Source organism: Dacryopinax primogenitus (genome assembly GCF_000292625.1).
Source record: "Dacryopinax primogenitus strain DJM-731 SS1 chromosome Unknown DACRYscaffold_15, whole genome shotgun sequence".
Lineage (NCBI taxonomy): Eukaryota > Fungi > Basidiomycota > Dacrymycetes > Dacrymycetales > Dacrymycetaceae > Dacryopinax > Dacryopinax primogenitus.
Genome location: NW_024467212.1, coordinates 15628 through 36073, shown reverse-complemented (window position 1 = coordinate 36073; position 20446 = coordinate 15628). Strand labels below are relative to the sequence as shown.

The following is a 20446-nucleotide window of genomic DNA, read 5'->3' as shown; positions in this document are numbered from 1 at the left end:
CCATGTCATAAAGGCTTAGTCATGTCTCTTGACCAAGCAATGAGCTGGTGCCCTGACAAATGCTTCCTGCCAGTATAGGAAAAATTGGATCCATATAAGCACCTCTCAGAAGAGGGGAAGATAAGCTAAGTACAGCAGATTTTGTGGTGTTCTTATACTATTTAGGCTAGGCTGTGCTAAATGCTCCCCTGGCATCTAGATGCATAGCAAGATCCAAGTTTTGTATACCAAAATATTTGGAGGGACAGTGCTCATTATGGGGGCTGTTGTACCTATTGTGAGGGTCTGTTGTACTGGTTGTGAGGGTCCATAGTACCGTGCAATGCTTGGCTGTGCTCCAAATAACTGTGGGAATGTCAGCCTGACACACCCCACCAAAGGTGGGGTTGTTTAGCAGGAGTTACTGTACCTTGTATTCCTTTGTCTTCCAAGCTTTGATTTTTTGCCATAACATCATCATATTGCTCAAATCTCTAAAGACAGCTCTAGGTATCACTGATTTAGTCATTATATTTCAGTGTAAATGAATCAACATTTGGATCTGAACATTGATTTCACTAATACTTTGGCAGAATGCTATCTTTTCATCTCATTCACCTTCCCATTTTTTAGGTATTTGTTCTTCTTGCAGCTCTAGCCAAAGTCTCTATGACCAACTTTCCTCTTTAGACCATTGCATTATCTGTTGTTTTCATTGAGTTATCTGTCTCACAGTTTTGGGCCGAATTTGGCCGAATTTTCAGCGCGACCATGCGCGCCATGACTTATGTAAGCAGCAATAATTATGTAGCGATTAGCAGCATCCATATAGACACTACAAAACTCAGCATAGGCAGAATCATCCTACTCTCCCTTGCTTCTCTTCGCTGTTTCGCGGCTGACACTCTGAGAAGCATTCCGTTTGTGTTGAGACCCTGCTCGATCTGTACGATGCACCAGCCCGCCGAGCATGGGATTGTCCGACCAGGGCTTGATTGGGATGTTCCCGGGGAGCGTCGTTTCGATACACAAGTTCAATGCACTTTCCCATGCCTCAGCAAAGACGTCCGGTGTCCACAACTTCTGGTACTCGTGATGTTCGGCGTGTACCACTTTGAACAGAGTATTCGCAAGGTCGGCCACGACAGAGAATGCCAGGGGACTGCCACCTTCATCCTGGAGCGACCACAGCTTCTTCCCCGCCATGCAAGCCCTCCACCTGATGTACGTGCCTCGGCTGCTGTTTGCTGGATTGCCGTTAAACAGGAAACTACTCAAGATTCTCTGGCATTCCGTCGGTCCGGCTGCTCCGACAGGCTGGAACCGCACTACTGCCCACAACCAAACCCAAGCCCATGACTCCAGATCATGCAGCGGCGTCGCGAGAAACTCAGGCACCTGCGCTGCCCCCCGTGATATGGCAGAGACTCGAATTGGTGTGGGGAACTCCCATGCACCCTTGGCCACTTCGAGCGGCATAAACATAGGCGTTCCCTGAACACTAGCATCAGTCATAACACGGAGCATGCACACTTCAGCACGCTAACCGTTCGCACGCCGTGCCCCGCCCGTTCCCCTTCCCAGGGTACAGCATACTCAAAATCGCTCAAGTACCCTCGCTTCTTCCTCTCGTCCCAGTATCCATTCCCCGCGCTAGGATCCCTGTGTACGTACCCCGCCTTCGCAACGGCCGAAAGTGCTAGCAGAACGAAATCAGCGGCCAGTTCGCGCTCCGTACAGCCACCTCACCTCTACCGACGTCTGTCAACCCGCAACACATATCCCGCAGGTCGTCCAATTGCCAGATTGGCTTCAGCACCGCCTTGTATAGAGTCCACCTGTGTTCCCGATGCACCTTGCTTACTGACCGCAAGGGCACGCCCGTCATTTTTTCTTCGAACCCACCAATCGAGCCTGGATGGCTGCTGAGCGAGATTATTTGTTGCATCGATGCGGTGATGGGCAGGTGCATTACCGCACACTTGTCGCCATTTATATCCATGTTCCCGAGAGGTAGTCGTGTCGTATCTTCTCCAACATCTGGGAATGTTACAACTCCCTCCGCCTCGATGTCCAGTACGTGCTGCTCCAGCGTCTGATCGTTCGGGTCCACTTTTCTTAAACTTTCCTTCATATTCTTGATAATTTGGCCCTCCGTGAGGCGGCCCTCTTCTATCCAGCCGATCTTGAGAGCGAATACACTTCCCTCCGAGTCTCGGGTCACCTCGAAGACACGCGTGGCCCGGCCTCGAATGTTCTCAGCCGCCTGGCTGAACAGCTCTCTGGTTGCGGTCAGGACGAGCGGCGGGGCCTTGTTCCCCGTCTCCAAGCTGAACACAATTTGCCCCTCTTCATTCCGCGTCATGCTCGCGTCCCACCCGAGGCTGATGTCGTCGGCGCACATCATCCTCACGTAATACTGTATGATGCTCTTCGGATCCTGCATGCCCAGGTCAACGTACGGCCTGCAACAACACCGTGACCCAGGCCTACATGGTGGACATCCACTGCCTGAGACGCAAAAACCCCAATCCGTGATCCCAGGAAGGATCTGAACTCCCTGCCGATGAAAGTCGACCCGTACACGAACCTGCGGGCTGAATCCTCCCGCAGCATGTGGTGGATACTCCATATAACTTGTTCAACAGCCTGAAGGCATATGTCAGTACTTATACTCGGGGCAGCGTTAACATGGCCCTACAGTGTCGCCGTTCTGGCTTGTGGAATCCACCTTCTTGAACTCTCCTACCTCGCAGATATCCTTCCACGAGTGCTTCGGATTCTGAAGCTTCTTCATGACGCCGAGTGAGGACGCCTCCGTTTCTCCGGTTTTAGACCCATCGTCGGGGACATCAGGCTCCGCCGTCGCCATCTTAGCTAGCATCTTGGCTAGTCGGATCATATACGAATCCGGCCGAGTGAGGTTTTGCACTTGACTCTCAGGAGCCAGGCTCGGCTGTTGCCAGTACTCCAACGCATCGACCTGAGGCCGATATACGCAATGCAACGCCTGGACGATCTGGTCGACCACCAGCTTCCAGTCCCTGTGTACTGCTGTCTCGGGCCGTTGGTCTCGTGCCGGGTCAACAGGGAACGACTTCCATCTTTGCTCCTCCTCCACATATTCGCCCTTTTGTACCAGTTTCGCATAGATAGACTCCGCGAGATCATTGGGGGCATCCTTGGGCCATTTTGGCAAGACCTGTGCCCACCAATTGGTGTTACAATACTCGCGTATATCCCCGAGTGTTGTTGCAACTAGCTGTCGACGTTCGCGGAGCGTGCCGGTTTGGTATACCACGCTGTCAGTAGCGCGTCCGCATACCGGTGTGTCGTGCACACAGCTCGTCGAGGGCGTGTTGGTCCTTTGGGGTGGTGTCGATGGCATACTTGGTGTCGTTCCTTCCATCGTGTTAGGAGGAGGACGATAACGGTACACGACTTGGGCAAGGGGCGCGTCCAATTCGCGCACCCCACGTCCTCAACCTTACTGATACATCCGAGTTTTGTGGCAGTGTTCTCTGATTCCGCTTTCTGTACAGCCACTGTGCAGCCGATAGGAGGTTCGGCCGTTTCCTTCTCACACAGCCAACCACAGCCAACCACAGATGACAAGGATGAGTAGATGCGTCTATTTATGCAAGTGCAACAGGCCCAGACGAGGTGTTATACAAGGTATATACGCAGTTCAGTCCGTGCACCGTCCAATCCAGTGCGTCCATCCCCAATCCACCTCCAGTCCTCCATCTAGTTCTGGCCCTGAACTTGCAGGGCCGGTCCAGAAGGGACGAAGTTCATCCTCTGCCGATCATCACTTACAAGCCGTGCATATTCCAAAAAGAGGCGGTACTGGATCTCATCAGTTCCGCGATCTCCGGGAAACCAAGAGTGACTCACGGTGTAGGCGATCATATCCTCCTTCCGCCAGAACCTGCCTACCCAATCCTTCCCTGCTGCAGCGATCTTCTCTGCTAAAGCGTCGTTCCCGCCTTCTCCATTCTCATCCACATTCCCGTTAAAGAACGTCAGGATGTCATACACCTCCCCCATGTCCATCTGCACGGGCACGTAGTGTACCCAAGGCTGTATGCGGTCCATATACCACTCCGGGAAGATAGTAGCTTTCATAACGACCGAGTTAGCCGCAAGGAACGGCTTGAACCGCGTGCTCCAGCCATTGCCGTCAATGTCCAATAAGAACTTGTACTTGCGCAGTTTCTGCATAGGCAGAGGTCGCCGCCAGTCAAACATCGTCTCCATCTCTTCGCACGCGCCGCCGTCACACTGGATAGGGCGGATGATGTATCCCACATCGGCGAGGGCGCGGTTGACCTCCCCAGCATCGAGGACATGTGGTGTGCCTACGGGTGTCGAGGGCGCACGGGCAGGGAGGACAGGCCTATCCCCGGACTTGGCGGTGAGCGTGGTAACCATGTTGACTCGGTGGCTGGTGCGCCAGGGCATGTTAGGATGGTGGAACACACCAGTCGTCCAATCCCTCCAAACGACCCTATCTTCAGCCTTGTCAGACCAGGCAACGTCTTCGCTCCCTTCGAACCATGGGTCGGCCATGTCGTTTGGTACGCTAAGGATATCCGAGTGCAAGCCTTGCGTCTTGCTCAGTGAGAAAACGAGTTTCTTCCTTTCTTGCGGTCCTGGGCCCTGTCCAAAGCTAGCGAGAAAGCCAGATATCTTAGTCAGATCCGGCCGCCAGCAGGGGTTCATCGCCTTCCTGTGATCGGCGATGAAGTACTTTTCGGTCTTGTCGAGCTGCCCGGCGGTGGTGTCGTAGAGCGCTTGTCGGAGGGACGAGTCAGGAGGACAAGCTGATGCCCAGCCACGGTAAGTCATGTCCGGTGTTTCGGCCCACTTGACGACTGCGCGCAGTCAGCACCACCCAGCAAATCGAGGGAAAAAAACACACAGTCATCATCCTCGACCTTGTCTTTGAGCATCTGGGTAAACTCCCAGTCATTAAAGTCCCCAGGCCCGTCATCGCTCCTAAACGTAGCCTGCCACTCCCCCGTGGCAGCCACGAGCTCCCGCTCGATTCCCTCCACTTCCTGCCCCTCCTGGAGCTCAGCATCATACCCCCGCATCAGCTCCAGCTGGGCCTTAACCCGCATCATAAGTGCATGTATGACGCCAGGCGAGTCCCCAAAGTTGTACGTCTCTAGTTCTATCTGGCCTGTTGCGGGGTTGGAGTGGATCGTGTAAGTCCCCATTTGGCCGGCGTTGGCGGACTGCAGTGCCCGTGCCGCTCGGGGTGTATAGGCAAAGTACGGCCCAAGATCCTCGAGGATCTGGTCATACTCGTCGGGGAGGGAAACGTTCTTTTTCTGAACATAATCCCACCTGCATTCTCGTCGGCGTGGGTTGTAAGACGGACACGTGAGACTCACCACTTATCGAACCCTCTGGGTGGCGGGCGCCTATACCTCCTACCATACTCTGCCACCGCCTCCTCCAACGTCCTACTCTGCTTATCGACTTTTTCCTGCCACGCACGCTCCGCATCCCCTATAAGGTCGTATATGGGATGCCTGCCGCGGGGGTTGGAGCGCAGCAGCCCTGAGGGGAGGTAACGATGTCGTGGGAGGGAGGAGGAGCGCTCGAATGTCGGTTCTTCTGCGTACGCTGTACCTTGCGTGTGGGCCTGTACATGTCAGAGCATATCAATTTGCAGTAATGAATGCATACCGTGACAAGGAAAAAGAATGTGAATGCTAGGCCGAGCGTGACAGCCACGGCACAGAGGATGGCTGCTCTGGGAAATCGCCGTCTAGGTCGGGTGAGGGTTATCCTCTGCTGGTTGGGTTTTCGTGACATGGGGGGGATCGTTGAGTGGGCAAGATGGCGTTGTGGTGGTCGTGAAGCAAGAAAAGAAAGGGCGGTGACAAGGAGTAGAAAAAGGGGAAATGCAGGGGAGGGGGGGCCAAAGGGGCGGGCGCTATGAAGGTATGGATGATGCCCGTCAATCCGGAACAGCCGCCCAAGCCGCGTCAGGGTCTGGAATCCCCAAGCCTAAATATTCTTTTAACCGCAGACCATCGACCCTTAATCCTAAGTAAATTGCGCTATTTGCCGCTACTTTGGGGCTTGCTTATTGCAGGAGTAATACTGTTAGAAAAGAGGGGGGAAATTGAGGCAGGTTCGGATGGGGAAGAGAAGAGAAGGGGCGGGTAAGGTATAGTCTTGCACAGCCACTTGTACCACTTGTACATGACAACCATTCCAGCGTACATGACTGTGGCGGAACTCCACGTTTGCACCGCAGACCATATCTATGAATCTCTTTCATCATCTTATCCGCTCCTGATATCCATAGGAAACAAGTATCGGGAAATTGAATATATATTTCTATCCGTAACCCTGTGAGAAAAGAATAATAGAACATTGACTATCTGGTGCAGATCTAGAGTTGACAGATAACCCGCCTCATTGTCTCGCAAAACGGTGACCCGCCTCTTAGCGCCCTGTCCCTTTCCGCATATCACGGTTTACTTTGAACAGCCTTTTCTACACTTCACTCTCTCTCTTTTTTTCCCCAATTCTCCTGCTATGCCAATACTCATGCCCACTCTCAGACTCTGGAATCACAGGCGCTTCTTCCCTTCCCGTCGTCTAAGACTAGGTTATTTAGGAAGGCTCATCCTCATAATATGCGCCCTCGTCCTCCTTCTTAGGCTGGGAAACTATGGGAAAGTAACCACATCAACACTCACCGCTCCAGCGCGTTCAGTACGCTCCGCCCTCAGCTGGTCACGTCCATCCCCTACACCGGCCACGGAACCGCAAAAATCGAGCAAGCCATTCGCTTACTGCAGGAAACACGCAGCAGAGGACTGGTGGAGCCGCAAGTTCACAAAATGGAATTTGGACCTTAGTAGGGGGTATATTGGCACAGGATGGAGGTTTAGAGAGGTCGTCAGGCGCGCGGCGAAGGGCGAACCGGTGACGATGGGTGTTATTGGCGGGTCTGGTACCTCTCCCTTCCCTTCCTCCGTATGAGCACACATCTGATGATCACAGTATCCGCTGGTCACGGTGTGAAGCAAAACGAGACTTTTCACGCACGCATCCTCCAGCAATGGAATAACAACTTCTTCAACCACAGACGCAACACCATGATCGACAGTTCTAAACCCGCCACCGGGTCCGACTACTTCAGCCTCTGTTTCCGAGAGATGCTGCCTGACAATGTTGACCTGGTGTTTGTCGAGCTCAGTATCAACGACTTTAGGGAGGTGGACGCGGCGATCGAGTTCGAGACGCTGGTCAGGAGTCTGTTGAGCTTACCTAGCAGGCCGGCGGTCGTCGTCCTCAGCACGTTTGCCCTCATGTTCTCCGAGGGGTGAGTCTGTCTCTCGTTTTGTGGGGCGAGTGTTGCTGACAGCATGTAGGATCAGCACAGGTGGGGATATCCATCTTGGTGTAGCAGAGTACTATGACATCCCCGTGATCAGGTGTGTGCCCCCTAACCCTCCTTCCTGCACACCCTAACCCCCGCAGTCTGAGGAACACTGTCCTCCCCCACCTTATGCACGACTACAACGTCGAGAACAATATATTCTGGAATGAGCGAGATGGGCTCGATTTACGGCATATCAATTCCGTCGGGCACGAATTACTCGCCGACCTGACGACAGCCTGGATGCGGGACGTCATCTGCGAGGAGTTTGGGCCCGATGTACGTGCGCCCCCTTGTTGTGCGAGTGGTTGGCTGAAGCTCCGTAGGCACAGGAAGAGGAGACGGACTACGACCTCGAGGAGCGCCCTTGGTGGCAGACCACTGAGGGGCTTGGTGAGGTCCCCCGGCTCCGTATGACCCAGCAATGGGACCACGATACTGTCGACCGAGTCAAGGCCCCCATATGTATCAGTACTACTTCGGACCCGCGTCTCTCCCCCGCGCGCGTCGATGGCTGGCACTATGAAGAAGCAACGTCGGACAAGATGTACTGGACGTCGAACATCTCTGGAAAGCAGATCGCATTCAGGGTGTATGTCGAGACGGGTACTGTGGGGGTGTTCTATTTGCGGAGCATGAGGCAAGGCCTGGGGAACGCAGGATGTTGGGTGGACAATAAGCGAGAGTTCGGAACCACTGTGGTGGGATACTGGCGTTACCCGGTGTACGTCCACTCTTCCCCTTGTCCGCACCTCTGCTGATAAACGCCGCAGGAGTATCGCCCAATATGCGTTGATCGACGACCAAGTGGAGCCTGGCTGGCATACCCTCACGTGCGAGATTCTGCCTGGCACTGCCGACCCAGCAGAGGGGAACACCTTCAAGCTCATCGGGATCGTCTCCATGTAAACTCGGTATCGGGAGGGATGGACCCGTCTCGCATTTCTAGATTCTGGGTTCTTGGTTATCATCCTTGGATATGGTAATAGAGCACGGCTCGGCACTCGCATTGTACGATAGACACATGCTATTGATACCAGTATCGACATAGATGAGCAAAAGAAACAAGCCCGGATACGCATGAAAGAGGTTATTTCACTAACGCTGTCCGCTATCTAAAAATCCTTCCTTCCTATTGTCCGTGTTCAATGCTAGTTTCGGATGGCCCTGGCTAGTATCCGTCTCCAGGTGACGGTGTTACTCTGCAACAGAGATTCCGTATATGCGTCCCAGTCCCTATACTCCGGCAGGTCAAACCTGTTGCCCTGGATTGCCGTATCCTCCAGCAAAGGCAGCCCAGCGCGCAAACGAGAGATTGCTTCTGCATCGGACATGCTGCTGGGGCGGACGATCACTGCGGGAGGAGCGAGATAGCCGTATGCTCTTAGATGGGCGGGTGAGGCGAGGATGGGTGTCTGTGGCTGAGTTAGCGGCATATAGAGCCGGGGCAGAGACGTACTCTGGTCATGACTGCTGCAGGAATGGATGATGATGCTACTGCAGTGAGGTATAGGTCTGCCGAGAATGCAGGAATCAAGACATCCTGTTGCGTGTCAGCAACGGACTGGGTTCGTGGAGTGGTGCGCCTTACCATCTCAGCCAGTGTTCCATAAAACTCCTCGAAGTCGGGGCTATCCCGGATATGGACGACGTTCACCATCTCGTCGGGTATCTTGGGTTCTCGGATGCTGTGGCCGATTAAGTGCAGGTTGAAAGGTGGTGGTATGGCGCCATGTGCAGGTTTCTTCAGTGGAAGGAAAGGTGATCCCTCTTTTTCTTGGTAGTAGCCCCAGGAATGAAGATCAGCTACAACATGTTAGGGAACTCTGCAGAAGGCAATTGGAAGCAGGAAGAGATATACCTTTCATTATTTGTAACAGCTCTGCTATCAGTCCGTCATAGTTGCGTCGTAAGGTATCGATGGAGCCCTGGATGACAAACTTGCTTGGTATCCTTGATTTGTGTATAGCCTGAGGGTCGGAAATAGCAGGGAAAATCTGGGTTCTTTGGTCAGCTGACCAAAATCCTCAGAAGTTGGAACGCTTACAGGCACAAAGTACTCGACGGGGATCTTGTCCCAGCTTCGATCGTGCTCTTTATCAGCCCATTTATCGAAAAGCTTCATGGCAGCATCCTGTGTATGAGTGGAAAGTGAAAGGCCAGTGAACCTTCCTTGGGCTCCGAGAGCGCTATACTGAAACCGGGCCTTGCCAATGCCTTCTTCATGGGGAGTGTGTAGTATGCAAATGACGTGAGCGTCGCTCGAGTTGAGGGCCATGAATATGTTTGTTTCCCACCAGATTGCCCAATGGCCTTGTTACACGCTTAGCCACGACATTAACCAGTGATGACAAACTTACAGCTATTTAGGATGACGAGGTCATATTCGCCTGCACGAATTGCGTCTTCCACAGGGCCCGGCTGAAAAACACCAGTATCTTCATTCTTGACAATACTCTGATCAAAGCCGTATGGATAGAATCTTTGGAGTACATCCCCGAAACGATATAGATAGGGCACAGATCCTATCATATTCCTTTAAGCTTACGACATGACGCAAAAGTTATGACTCACTATACACTTGCGGCCTCACCCCAAGTCGTAGGAGATCGCTTAGTACGGCGCCGAGTACTTCATTGTGGAATTCCTCCTGCTCTACCACGGCAACTCGGAGTGATGACAGGGAGGTATGATTAAGACTTGTTGGTGTCGATGTTAATGACGTTCTGTAAGACGCTGTCGCTTCGAGAAGGACCTGGTTGCGATAGAACCAAAGAATGCAGATGATAATGACAATGCAACAAACAGCAAGATAACCGCGTTGTTTGGGTGGTAATGATCCCCGCTGCATATTGTTATTCAAGACAGTTGCTGGACCCAGTTGCTTAGATGTACAGTGTTGCTACACAGTGCCCAGATGAGAGAAAAGCAGAAAAGACCGTGGTTGAAATTGGACGGTCCCAGTGGAATTTCTAAAGGCAAGGGTCCCGGCACAGTCGGGAAGAGCAAGCGCCGATATTTCAGGGCTTGGCGGGAAGACGAAGAGAATTAATGATGGTTGTACTTGCAACCATGAAGAAGGAGAAGAGGGGAAACACGTACAAAGTATAGAAAATGTCCTTGTTGTCATGCAAGCCAGGGTTCTGCCGGCGTTGCCGGCTTCGTTCCACGCGGACTAGCCGGAATGTTACAACTTCTACAGATTCCGGAACCAGATCCGCTTCTTCATTGAATGTCCGGCCAACGGGGGAATGATGTAAAACGTACATGAACAATGAGTGTGTACTAAACTAATATACGCGATATGTACATCCATGTATGCACTAGTACTGAGAGTCTCGAAAGAAATACCAACGATTTCGTCCGCTGTACCGTTTCTACAGTTATTCAATACCCAACGTCCTCCCGCCAGCTCTGCCAATGTTTTGGACCTTGGTTCTCGCCCAAGAGTTGTTGTTCAATGATCTCGACCACGTTTGGCGCGTAGACTGGGATCGACTTGACCTTGTCCGTGTTCCAGTCGTCGTAATTGATGTCCGCAAGCTTTGGGGGTGTCCAGAACGTGTCGTTGTGGATAGTATAATAGGCGTGGCCCAGCACGCCCGCAGTCCACTCGTAATCCTTGGCAAAGTTTGGTGGTCGATACATTTCCAGGATGGCCGACCGGGGATGAGGTGGCATCATGAGCTGATGCGTGAGACCGTTCCCGTGGACCCCGACCATGACAGTGGTTCGTGCAGCCCAGAGTAGTTGCTCGTCTCGAGGCATGGTCTCTCCGACCATCAACTGAAACTCCCAGTTATGCCTTAGACACATCTCCTGCAATGCGTCCACCAGCGACTCGTGATCTTCTTCCCGCAGTTTTCTGCTAGTCCGCTGCCGACTAATGTAGGTGATGACAGGACGGTCAGGCTTGCCGGTTGCGAGAGGTGGGTCCATCGCACGCAATCCGATATCGAGAATATCTTTTGAAACGCCCGCGAAAGACAGCACTCTCCGGCGAGCGGACTCATACCAGAACTGATTGCGCCCCAGTCCTCCAGTACCGAAGCTTCCACCACCAGCCTGCCACGGACTCGCGGGAGTGCGCGATGTGGAGCCGGTAGGTCCTCCTCGGAAGGCCGCTGAGCGGTCAACGAAGAGCGCTCCAGGGAAGCGGAAGACACGACGCGATGCTTCTACTTGCTGTGCCATTCTTTCCCAGGAAGGCTGAAACAGCGGGGTCATGGAGGGGAATTGTGCGGCCTGTGCAAAGAGTGTGTCAGATCTCCCAGTACATGAAGAAGAGTGAATAGCGCACGAGGAAGAAGTGGTCCAATCCTGGTCCATCCGAGAACCCTTCCTCATCACAGTGAATGAAGATCATTCGATTTGGATTAGGAGCATTGATGGTACCGTCGGGCGCAGGCATGGGATCGAAGTTGGTAATGACGCGCTCAGTAGCGAAAAACAGCTCCGCAGCGACGTGATAATAGTGACCTACACTATGAATCAGTACTTAATGAAATGAAAGCGAAAAGGGAGGCAGTTACGCAGGAATTGTGTAGGATCGTTGACGAGGACCGAGAAGCCTCCTACATCAAACACGCGATCTTCCCATATTCGCTTTGCTTCCTCGATGTCAATGACCTCCATCTCTTTTAACCCTGGCTCTCTCTCGGCTTCATTCCCTGCCAGCCCTGGAAGACCCGTGCTGGTGATAAGTCGGCGTTCAGGCCAGTAGCCTTCCCCGAATCCACCCTGGTCCTGATCTTTGACGATGAAGAAAGTGCCATTGGAGAAATACAGATTTTGGAACACGGTCCACCCAGAAGAGAATTGAGGAAGTGAGCTTTTGACGATGGTGCGTGGAGGGGGCGGGGGGAAGAAGCGATGATTTCCTGTTATGATTGGTTCAGAAATCGGTATAGAAGGGGCCTCGGGTTGAGCGGGAGGAGGGAGGTCGACAATCCCGGAAAATTCCACTGTCGTCATCCCAGGCAAGAATGGAGATTCCAGTTCGTCATCATGTATTGATGGTGGGGGGTTATATGGTGTGTGTGCTAGTGGACGTTGGTGGTGTGGTGCTGGATACTGACCGAAGAATGAAGGGAGTGTGAGCTCGGAAGCATGGCGTGATGCAGAAAGAGCGAGATAAAGGAGCGACGATACGATGAGGGTGGCTAATAAACCAGATCTACTGGAGAACCGCCTTGTAACTGCTCTAGCTGGCGCAGTGATGATACGGGATATACGGCGCCGGTGCATGGATGAAGGAGAGAAGATAGAAGTAAGCTGGGAAGAGTTGTGTAATCAATGGGCAACGGTATCAGTTATGAGTCGCGTCTCGAGTCCCTGATATCCGGCAATCCCGCACTTCAATTTCTATGATCGCAATTGAGTTCCGGAGCTTTACCGCATTTGTTGCGGGAAATGTCAAAAGCAGCGGAAACAGGCACATCCTGCAGCAGCACGAGAGGGATGCCGAGGCAGGAGAAGGCGATGAGCATCTCGTGGTCGACCGCAGCAGGATTGGAGCTGAAGAGGCTCTAACTCCAGTAGCTAGACCTCCGTCGTCTTGCACACAGCCTGTTCTCTCTCACTCTGTCAACGTTGCTTCCATTACTTCCATAGGTGAAGGTGAGTTTTGTGTCAGCCGTTTGACTCGCTTTGGCTGCATTGACTTATTCCGGCCCTTCTCCCTATCTGCCCCTCAACGGTCCGCACCGCCTCTATCAGATTGCCTCTCTCTCCTCTTTCCAGCATGCCCATATAAACGATACCTGTAATGTGACGGGAAATCATCAAACAATTCCATGATCGGGATACCCTATGCTACACTTGATGAAGAAAACGAACAGGAAGAGGGTCTAAGCAATTTTTTGGGAGCACATGGTGATAGGATGTCATTACTGGGCTAGAATCATGATCTGCTGTTTCACGCTAGGCATCCGAGATCTTTCCATACACCCCCAAGCGCCGCAGTGCCCTCATGACAGCCATGGACACCGCATCGTCACCGTCCTCTTCCAGACCGTGTATAGCAAACACCACATCCCGCATCCACGCCTGATCTCGTACAAGAGCATCCCAGTTCACTGCACAACAATAGCAAGGCGGCCCAATACCTTTGCTACCTCCATTCTTCACATATGCCAACCATTCAGACCCATTGAGGGTACAAGTACATGCCTGCCAGAGAAAATGGGGCGAGGAATCCCGGACGTCGCTGAATGTCACATAGCAACCATTGGTCAGTTGCAACATCATGGTGTGAGTGGGTTTGAAGGCCAGAGGCCTAAAGGGGCCGGGTATATGCAGCCCCTCGGCTAGAATATGCGCATATCCCCCCGGCCATTCCTTCCACTGGTGCTCTCGACATCTCCATGGCAGAAAGCCTTGAGGCAAATGTTCTTCGGGATTCTCATCGGCTTTCTCCTCGAGGTCTTCCCCGAGGCACTCCTCCACCACCTGACTACGGCGCATGTTGTCCTACACTAGAATCAGAACTGTCCGACATCCCTATTGGGCAGGCTGACGTACCAGTAACGCCTTAAGCGAAGCCTTTCTTTCTGTCCGCCGATTTTCCTGACCTCTCTTATCCATTACCATCGGAATTGATTCGGAACATTTGTACGGGACGGTGACGATCGCGTCGCTCGACGGTGCACTCAGCAAGGTAAGAGTGCGGCCCTGCAGGGCACCGATGACGAGAGCCACGCGGACATCATCGAAGGCTAGGATCCTAGCGTGCGTAAGTTCTTCCGACGGCGACCAAATGAACTCAGTCTGCAGTTTCTCCTCAAGGTGCGGTGTGATGTTTGAACGTGGGGGAAGTAAGGCGCGAACGAGCTTACTGTCTTCAATCCAGAAAGCGTCCAACCCAGATCGACCAACCAAGAGGCCGGATACTCGATTTTCCCGTGGTATCAGTGCAAACGACAAAGACCTTAGGCATGCGGGCTCCTTGGATTCGCGATGATAGATTCGGAGATGGAATTGCCGAATCGTGTCTTGAGTTCTACCCAGAAATCCCACACAGACTTCATCTTGAGAGCTGGGCAGACCTTGGAGAAACGTGGTTTGCACGTCCGACTGCCACATTGCGGCGGCCCAAAGCATATGGTCCAGTTCGATCACCTCCTTCAAAGGGGCTGTCTGCAATGACATGGAACGCGGAGCCGCGAGAAAGTCGCGCTGGTCGTACACGCATACATAGCGGTCGACGAGGACGATCAGATAGTCCTGCACGAATTTGGCGGCTAACACCTTTCCCTGCCAATACATGATCAGTGGGATACATTGTAGTGCGCTGATGAAACTTACGGGAAAGGGTCTACGAGAGTGGTGCGAAACCTGGAGTTGTAGGCTCACGTTGCGATTCCAATCGTGAACACGCAGATCGACTGATCCCTTCCACCTTGTGGTACAGCTCAATCGTCCGTCGAAAGCCACAAGGCCGTGATTGTCGTGCAGTTGTCCTGCCTTGGACAATGCAGCTCCTGTGCTTCGAGTAAGCACCGACAGGAATTCCAAGGATCGTTCGATAGGTTTTCGACCACGCCGAGAGGTGATTTCTAGCAGTAGTCGATGAGAATTGGGTGTACGCGGATCGGTCCGTAGTATGCCGCCGGAAACATGCTGGGTGTCGTTCACCGCATTTTCATCGAATAACGGCAGCCGCGCTTCGAAGCGGCATATGCCTTTCTTGTAGTCGTAGAGACTCAACATGCCGTGCTGCACAACAAAAAGCGTGCCATGGCTGAGTGCCTGCCATTCGATGCGTTGGCCAGTCAGGGGAATCGAAGTCGCTACTAGACGTGAGGCCAGACCAACTGGTGACTTCACACCCCGTGTCCAAGCCCTTGTCGCCTTCCATAGATGCACTCGTACTTCATGGTTTGTCAATTCGCACAGTCGAAGGCCGGCATCCAAAGGGGCGATCGCTCCGACGCGTACTCCGCGTTCAACTCGGTCGAGAATGGCCGCTTGAACTGCATGTTGCATCAGGCGGCAGGTCTAGAATATATCAGCCTTGCTGGGAAGAACATAGATGGAGGTACTTACTTCGGACAAACGAAGCAGGTCAGTGTTAATAAGGAGATCGCAAATTCCCCAGAAGAGCTCTCCCGGTAGTTTGAAAAGGGGCAATCGCCAGTTTGCCAAGGCAGAGGTGGTTGATCGAGTGGAGAGCAACACAGCATGCATGGGACGGTGCCCCATAGGCTGCAGCATAGTGGCATAATGTTTGTTGAATATGGCTGATCCTTTCTCTCGCTGTCTTTTGCGATGCGCATTGAATGAGGCATTAGTCCATGAGAATTGCTTCCTTCTCCCACGCCTGTCTCATAAATATGCCACTGGGCACCGATCTTCCCCACTGATTGTTCCTACCCCAGTTCCCGGATCGAAGCGTGCATCATTATAACTCGCAAGTGTGGTTAACAATTCTAAATTAATTCTATTTACACAGATCTAAACTGAGGACGATACATCGATTTCGCGCCGATATGTGCACATTCTCATGGTTGGTTCAAAATCTCCGCAATTGCGTTGACAACGCACGGTGCACTGCCAACAGACATCAAATGCGAGAAACTCGGATCGAGATAGACACCCACTGCACGATTATGTTGGGACTATGTATGCCTTTGATTGTGCTTAGCCGATTATTTTCGATGAAGTATCTGAGAGTCCGTCAGCAGCGGACTGTATCATGCAAGCCTCTGTACAGGTCTCATTCCAGAAGCAGCGGTATTGATGCCCTAGGAACTTGACTGGAACTTCGTAATCGACTCGAAAGGCTACTGGATAATGGATATCCATTACTGTCGATCTAGAGGATTCTCCATCCACAAGAGATTGCTGAGGCCATTGCCATGAACTCCGAGCATGATCTGCAGAAGGGCGTCAGCGTCAATTATCTCCGGGATTGCTCGCCTACCGTGGTCTGTGATGCCAACTTGATTTGCTTTGATTTCCACATGGTCTCAACCCATATGTTGGCAAAGTCCCGTTGAGTGGGCGTCGGATCTTGCTGCAGAGCACGCCCGCTTGAAGCGATGAATCTGACGTCCGGAATAGTGTCGGACTGATTGTTCACCACGTACAGCGTGCCTCGTGGATTATTAGGGTCGATCAAAAATACTGTTTCCTGATGTGCACGATTCTTCATTCCGCGAGAGGAGATTGGAGGCGTACCAGCGACGTGAACAAGTAACTTCGTCTGTGGAATCGAGCCATCCTTCGACACAACTGACTCTAGATGCCGACTTCCATCATCAAGTCCAAACAGATTATCTCCTTCTGCTGATAGACCCGGGGAGGATGAAAGATGTAGCTTGAAAGCTCTGGAAGGTGTCAAAGTCGTCGAATGTTGCATGCTCGAAGCGATATTGGCCAGTCCGGCGACGGCCAAGAGGCCACCCAAGACACCTCGCAGCCGTCGAACACACCCAATCGCAGGCATCGATGCAGTTCGATCCTAGATTTTGACGGGTGAAGAGACAAGTCGATGCTGGACGAAGGATGAGGTAGATGCTGGTCCGGCTGATGTTCGCTCACTTGGCGTTTAAGATTCTATGGCCGTTTCGCGCCACTTTTACTTCATGATACGCTAGTCTCGAATCGAATGCCTCAGAAGGCGATTTATACCTCAGGAAGAAGTCGATTCTCTCCCGAATTCTTATCAGGTTGATCATTTCCGCACAGTATATCAACGTTGTTCGGTAGTGAAGCAGATCAGATCAAGATAGTGATGTGTTGTCGTCGTGGAAGGCAAAGGACAAAGCCGAAGCACATTACAGTAGCAAGTGACATATTCGATAGATCTTCTTTGATTACTCCCTGTGACAGATGACTGAAACACCCTTTGTGGTTGATTCCGCTTTGACTTCTAAAAATAGCACGTGCTTAATTATATAAAGCGTGATAACCGACGCCGATGATCATGACGGCAACGACCCGATGTATTAATATTCCTGTCCAACTTGTCGTCTACCTCACTTGCCACCTAATTAACCAATATTTTGCTGTACCTCACCTTCGACTTGAGTACGTACACAATTCCAAACTTCTCCAAGGAAACAACCGCTTGGAAAGTTTCCGAGTTGTTATTCTGCCAGACTCCATTCCGCTGAAGGCCATGGCAAGGGGTAATTCGCATTCGTCCATTGACAACCCATACCTCATCGCCCTCTATGAACCTTCAAAATGCCCAAGGATCTCGGCAGTCAACATTCAGCACACTCTAAGCGCCTTGGCCCATTCCCTCCCCCACCCGATACCTGAAGTACGATGCAGCGCCGCATGCTCACCCACTTCCAAACATCTGATGCTCTGGTCGCCGACGTCTACCTCAATTCCAGCGCTCGACGAGGTCTTGGATTTCGCTTGGCCAGGCGAAGAAGGATTTTTCTAGGTGCGCCCATGTTCTTCTCCGCGCTGGAAGTTTGTTCAGTCCGTCTAGGCCTTATCAGTCTTGTTGCCATCCTGATCTCCTTGGCTCGGAGCGAGCACTTCTCGGCTTTGCGCAAGATCGGACATCGTCCATTTTATTACACATCGCACACACGTAACTTGCAGCTATCCTTCGCAGAGCCAGAACAGAGCTGGGAGGACCACAATGAGCGTGCCCTCGAAGCGCTCCAAGGTTGCATTGCATCGGACACATGCGGGGAGAACCAAGGTTCAGTGGTCATCCTTGCCTCGATTCATTTTCGCAACCTGTTCGAAGGAAAGGTTGCGGGCGAGGATATTTGGGCGGCCTCAGTGGTACGCAGTTCTCTATTCGGATAACTTCTTTCCCCTGCTGATAGATCCCTATCCAGCGCTCCGCATTACAGGACATGGGTTATACCTTCCTCTACGCCAAAGGCCTCCGCATGGCAGTGAAGCAATATAGCATGTTCTCCGACCGTGTTAAGGTCGTGCTAGCGGAAATCGGAGACGTCGAAGCTTGTTTTTCGAACCCTGACTGTGTCAAAAGCAAGACCAACGACGCTGGCATCCCCATCTGGAAGTTCCATAGCCTTCTGATGATCGTAGATGAACGTTTTCGGGGACGGGTCTGGCAGTGGAAGCTTAGGTGGTCGAGGATTATCTCCTCGAAAGAGCGAGTACGGGGGGCAAGCAGCAGCCCATCCCAGGCGATTACTCATGGGGTTTGTAAAAGCATCGATATCTATGGATATAGGAATCAGCACTCAGCGATATCAAGGACGAGGATAGCATACATTCTCCGTATTCGGCAGCGCGCAACTTCTTGTCGTTTAGCTCCCAATCTTTCAGTTGAACAGGCTCATCATGAACATTAATCGTCATCTCCCAGTTCTCTGTCGCTCTGACGATTTCCTTCATGACGTTCGATCGAGTCCCATCCTCATTCATCCAGTGATCACCAAATCCGTAAATGAGCTCCAATGTTGCATTTGCCTTCTTCAGAGCAATCTCAACTTCCTCCTCTTTCGCGTTGACCTTTGACATCAATATGGTGCCGGTGGTAGAGTTAGACACAAAGAGAACGTCCCAGGGATCATGCGGGTTGCATTCTGTAGTTGACGTAGATCTTCTGGTTTGTGTGCCCAAAAGTGTTCGAGATCGTTCAGTATTTGATCGTACTCATCGGGGAGCTGGATCCTGTGACGCTTGACGTATGCCCACCTGGCGTGGGTCAGGTTGTGTCATGAGGCGCAGACAAATATCATACCATTTATCAAAACCCCTCGGTGCTGGCCGTGCATATCTCCTGCGATATTCCAGCACGGCTTGCTTCAATGTACGACTCTGTTTTCTCATCTTGTGCTCCCATTCACGCTCAGCTCCGCAGATGAGATCGTATATGGGGTGTCGCGCCTTTGAGTTCACCTCCAGTAGGCCATTATCGAGGTACAAGTGTTCTTCGAGGTGGAAAGCTTGCTGTTGCTGATCCCGGTGTAAATCGTGCGCCGAGTGTTTGAATTCGGAATGCACATAAGGATTTGTGCTGCTGGGGTTGGCCTGCGGCAAATTGTGTTGGTGGGAGCCTAAGGGAAATAAAAACAGGGCGAAAGAAATACAAAGCACAAAGACTGTCATAATTCGTCGAAGTGATCGTGGTGCAGAGATAAAGCGCAGCATGACTATTCTTGACATGTTGAAAGCGTGTCTCTGTTAAGAAAGCAAAGAAAGACGTATATATGCCAGCCAGAGACAACCAGATTTTAAAGCACGGTACAGGAAGAGCGTGGACGACGCAGATCACCCAGGCATTGCCAGCGTATAACCGCCTTGGCCATGTCGAAGATAATACCAGCCCATCGTCATAAACAATGCTGAAGAGGTAGGCAAAGTTCAAACGGGATGGTCACAACTGTTACGGCTCGTCGCAGGACCCTTGCGCTGCTGAGGTTACTCGCTTTCGGCATGGTTCTTCAGCCACGACATCTCATACTCTAACTACGTCCCTTACTGGCCAACGGTTGGGATTCACCCATTGAACCACCTCTGGATGGTCTGTCATGAAGACTATTGATCTAATAACCAATACCTTACCTCGGTCATAGCCGGGAACACATTGTGCTCAGAAAGTATTCGTCCCTCACAACAAAACGCGTTTCTTATCTCTATACTCATGGGCTCTCTAACGTAGTTTAGCAGTAAGCGGGTCACAGCAGTGAGTGGGTCACATCACGGACCCTGTAATACATGATCGTCATGCATCTCCGTTGTACCCATGCCTCCCTCCTCCAATGAGCACCGAGTGCTCTTAGCTCTTGCCGCTATGAAGACCAATCCAGCATTGTTTATCCGAGAGGCTGCAAGGCAGTACAACGTGTCGAACTCAACACTGCAGCGCAGAATGGCTGGTGTCAAAGCACGCACAGATACGCATAGTCCGCATGCCAAGTTGACAGCAACCGAGGAGAGGGTGGTCATTGAGTATGTGCTGAGGCTGGAGGAGCAGGGGTTTCCAGTGCGAAAGGGAGATTTGGAAGGGATGGCGGATCTATTGCTTGCAAAGAGAGGAGGGTTGAAGGTCGGGGTGGCGATGGGCAGACCGGTTCATCCGACGACGACCAGAGATCAAGACTCGGCTCT

General features: G+C 52.1%; 8 protein-coding genes across 8 annotated transcripts; 1 reads left to right on the top strand and 7 right to left on the bottom strand.

The window, feature by feature from the left end:
• Positions 1–782: 782 nt before the first annotated feature.
• Positions 783–3413, bottom strand: DACRYDRAFT_23623 (uncharacterized protein). The gene is made up of 5 exons (XM_040773314.1): positions 2681–3413; positions 2473–2628; positions 1729–2419; positions 1527–1678; positions 783–1473 (listed from the first exon to the last, which is right to left on the bottom strand). Exons 1-5 carry the CDS (start codon positions 3386–3388, stop codon positions 844–846), a joined length of 2337 nt encoding a protein of 778 aa, XP_040626376.1. The 5' UTR covers positions 3389–3413; the 3' UTR covers positions 783–843.
• Positions 3414–3632: 219 nt separating this feature from the next.
• On the bottom strand, positions 3633–5808 carry DACRYDRAFT_117721 (uncharacterized protein; the record flags this gene model as incomplete). Its single annotated transcript, XM_040770440.1, has 5 exons — positions 3633–3828; positions 3877–4856; positions 4904–5334; positions 5382–5635; positions 5680–5808. 5 exons carry the CDS (start codon positions 5806–5808, stop codon positions 3727–3729), a joined length of 1896 nt encoding a protein of 631 aa, XP_040626375.1. The 3' UTR covers positions 3633–3726.
• An 837-nt stretch (positions 5809–6645) lies between these two features.
• On the top strand, positions 6646–8397 carry DACRYDRAFT_23620 (uncharacterized protein). Its single transcript, XM_040773313.1, has 6 exons — positions 6646–6961; positions 7012–7333; positions 7383–7445; positions 7492–7669; positions 7717–8114; positions 8164–8397. The coding sequence occupies exons 1-6, from the start codon at positions 6940–6942 to the stop codon at positions 8297–8299; spliced, it is 1119 nt and encodes a 372-aa protein (XP_040626374.1). The 5' UTR covers positions 6646–6939; the 3' UTR covers positions 8300–8397.
• A 144-nt stretch (positions 8398–8541) lies between these two features.
• DACRYDRAFT_117719 (uncharacterized protein) lies at positions 8542–10288 on the bottom strand (the record flags this gene model as incomplete). Its single annotated transcript, XM_040770439.1, has 7 exons — positions 9965–10288; positions 9751–9915; positions 9438–9703; positions 9252–9387; positions 8982–9196; positions 8850–8933; positions 8542–8805 (listed from the first exon to the last, which is right to left on the bottom strand). Exons 1-7 carry the CDS (start codon positions 10239–10241, stop codon positions 8542–8544), a joined length of 1407 nt encoding a protein of 468 aa, XP_040626373.1. The 5' UTR covers positions 10242–10288.
• Positions 10289–10777: 489 nt separating this feature from the next.
• DACRYDRAFT_55663 (uncharacterized protein) lies at positions 10778–12364 on the bottom strand (the record flags this gene model as incomplete). The annotated part of the gene is made up of 3 exons (XM_040775342.1): positions 10778–11635; positions 11691–11869; positions 11923–12364. 3 exons carry the CDS (start codon positions 12362–12364, stop codon positions 10778–10780), a joined length of 1479 nt encoding a protein of 492 aa, XP_040626372.1.
• A 948-nt stretch (positions 12365–13312) lies between these two features.
• Positions 13313–15604, bottom strand: DACRYDRAFT_101179 (uncharacterized protein; the record flags this gene model as incomplete). Its single annotated transcript, XM_040767531.1, has 4 exons — positions 13313–13861; positions 13913–14644; positions 14696–15388; positions 15437–15604. 4 exons carry the CDS (start codon positions 15602–15604, stop codon positions 13313–13315), a joined length of 2142 nt encoding a protein of 713 aa, XP_040626371.1.
• Positions 15605–16194: 590 nt separating this feature from the next.
• On the bottom strand, positions 16195–16838 carry DACRYDRAFT_109576 (uncharacterized protein; the record flags this gene model as incomplete). Its single annotated transcript, XM_040768906.1, has 2 exons — positions 16195–16266; positions 16314–16838. The coding sequence occupies 2 exons, from the start codon at positions 16836–16838 to the stop codon at positions 16195–16197; spliced, it is 597 nt and encodes a 198-aa protein (XP_040626370.1).
• Positions 16839–18300: 1462 nt separating this feature from the next.
• Positions 18301–19444, bottom strand: DACRYDRAFT_109575 (uncharacterized protein; the record flags this gene model as incomplete). The annotated part of the gene is made up of 4 exons (XM_040768905.1): positions 18301–18551; positions 18604–18938; positions 18989–19030; positions 19077–19444. 4 exons carry the CDS (start codon positions 19442–19444, stop codon positions 18301–18303), a joined length of 996 nt encoding a protein of 331 aa, XP_040626369.1.
• Between the last annotated feature and the right edge of the window lie 1002 nt (positions 19445–20446).

Bases quoted from the DNA above. Each gene is read 5' to 3' on its own strand.
- DACRYDRAFT_23623 (XM_040773314.1), bottom strand. From the start codon at position 3,388: ATGGAAGGAACGACACCAAGTATGCCATCGACACCACCCCAAAGGACC. The intron at 2,629-2,680 runs GTAGGGCCATGT...ATATGCCTTCAG, and splicing joins CAAGCCAGAACGGCGACACT to GCTGTTGAACAAGTTATATG. The intron at 1,679-1,728 runs GTGAGGTGGCTG...TCGTTCTGCTAG, and splicing joins GTTGACAGACGTCGGTAGAG to CACTTTCGGCCGTTGCGAAG.
- DACRYDRAFT_23620 (XM_040773313.1), top strand. From the start codon at position 6,940: ATGGGTGTTATTGGCGGGTCTG. The intron at 7,334-7,382 runs GTGAGTCTGTCT...GACAGCATGTAG, and splicing joins GCCCTCATGTTCTCCGAGGG to GATCAGCACAGGTGGGGATA. The intron at 8,115-8,163 runs GTACGTCCACTC...TAAACGCCGCAG, and splicing joins GGATACTGGCGTTACCCGGT to GAGTATCGCCCAATATGCGT.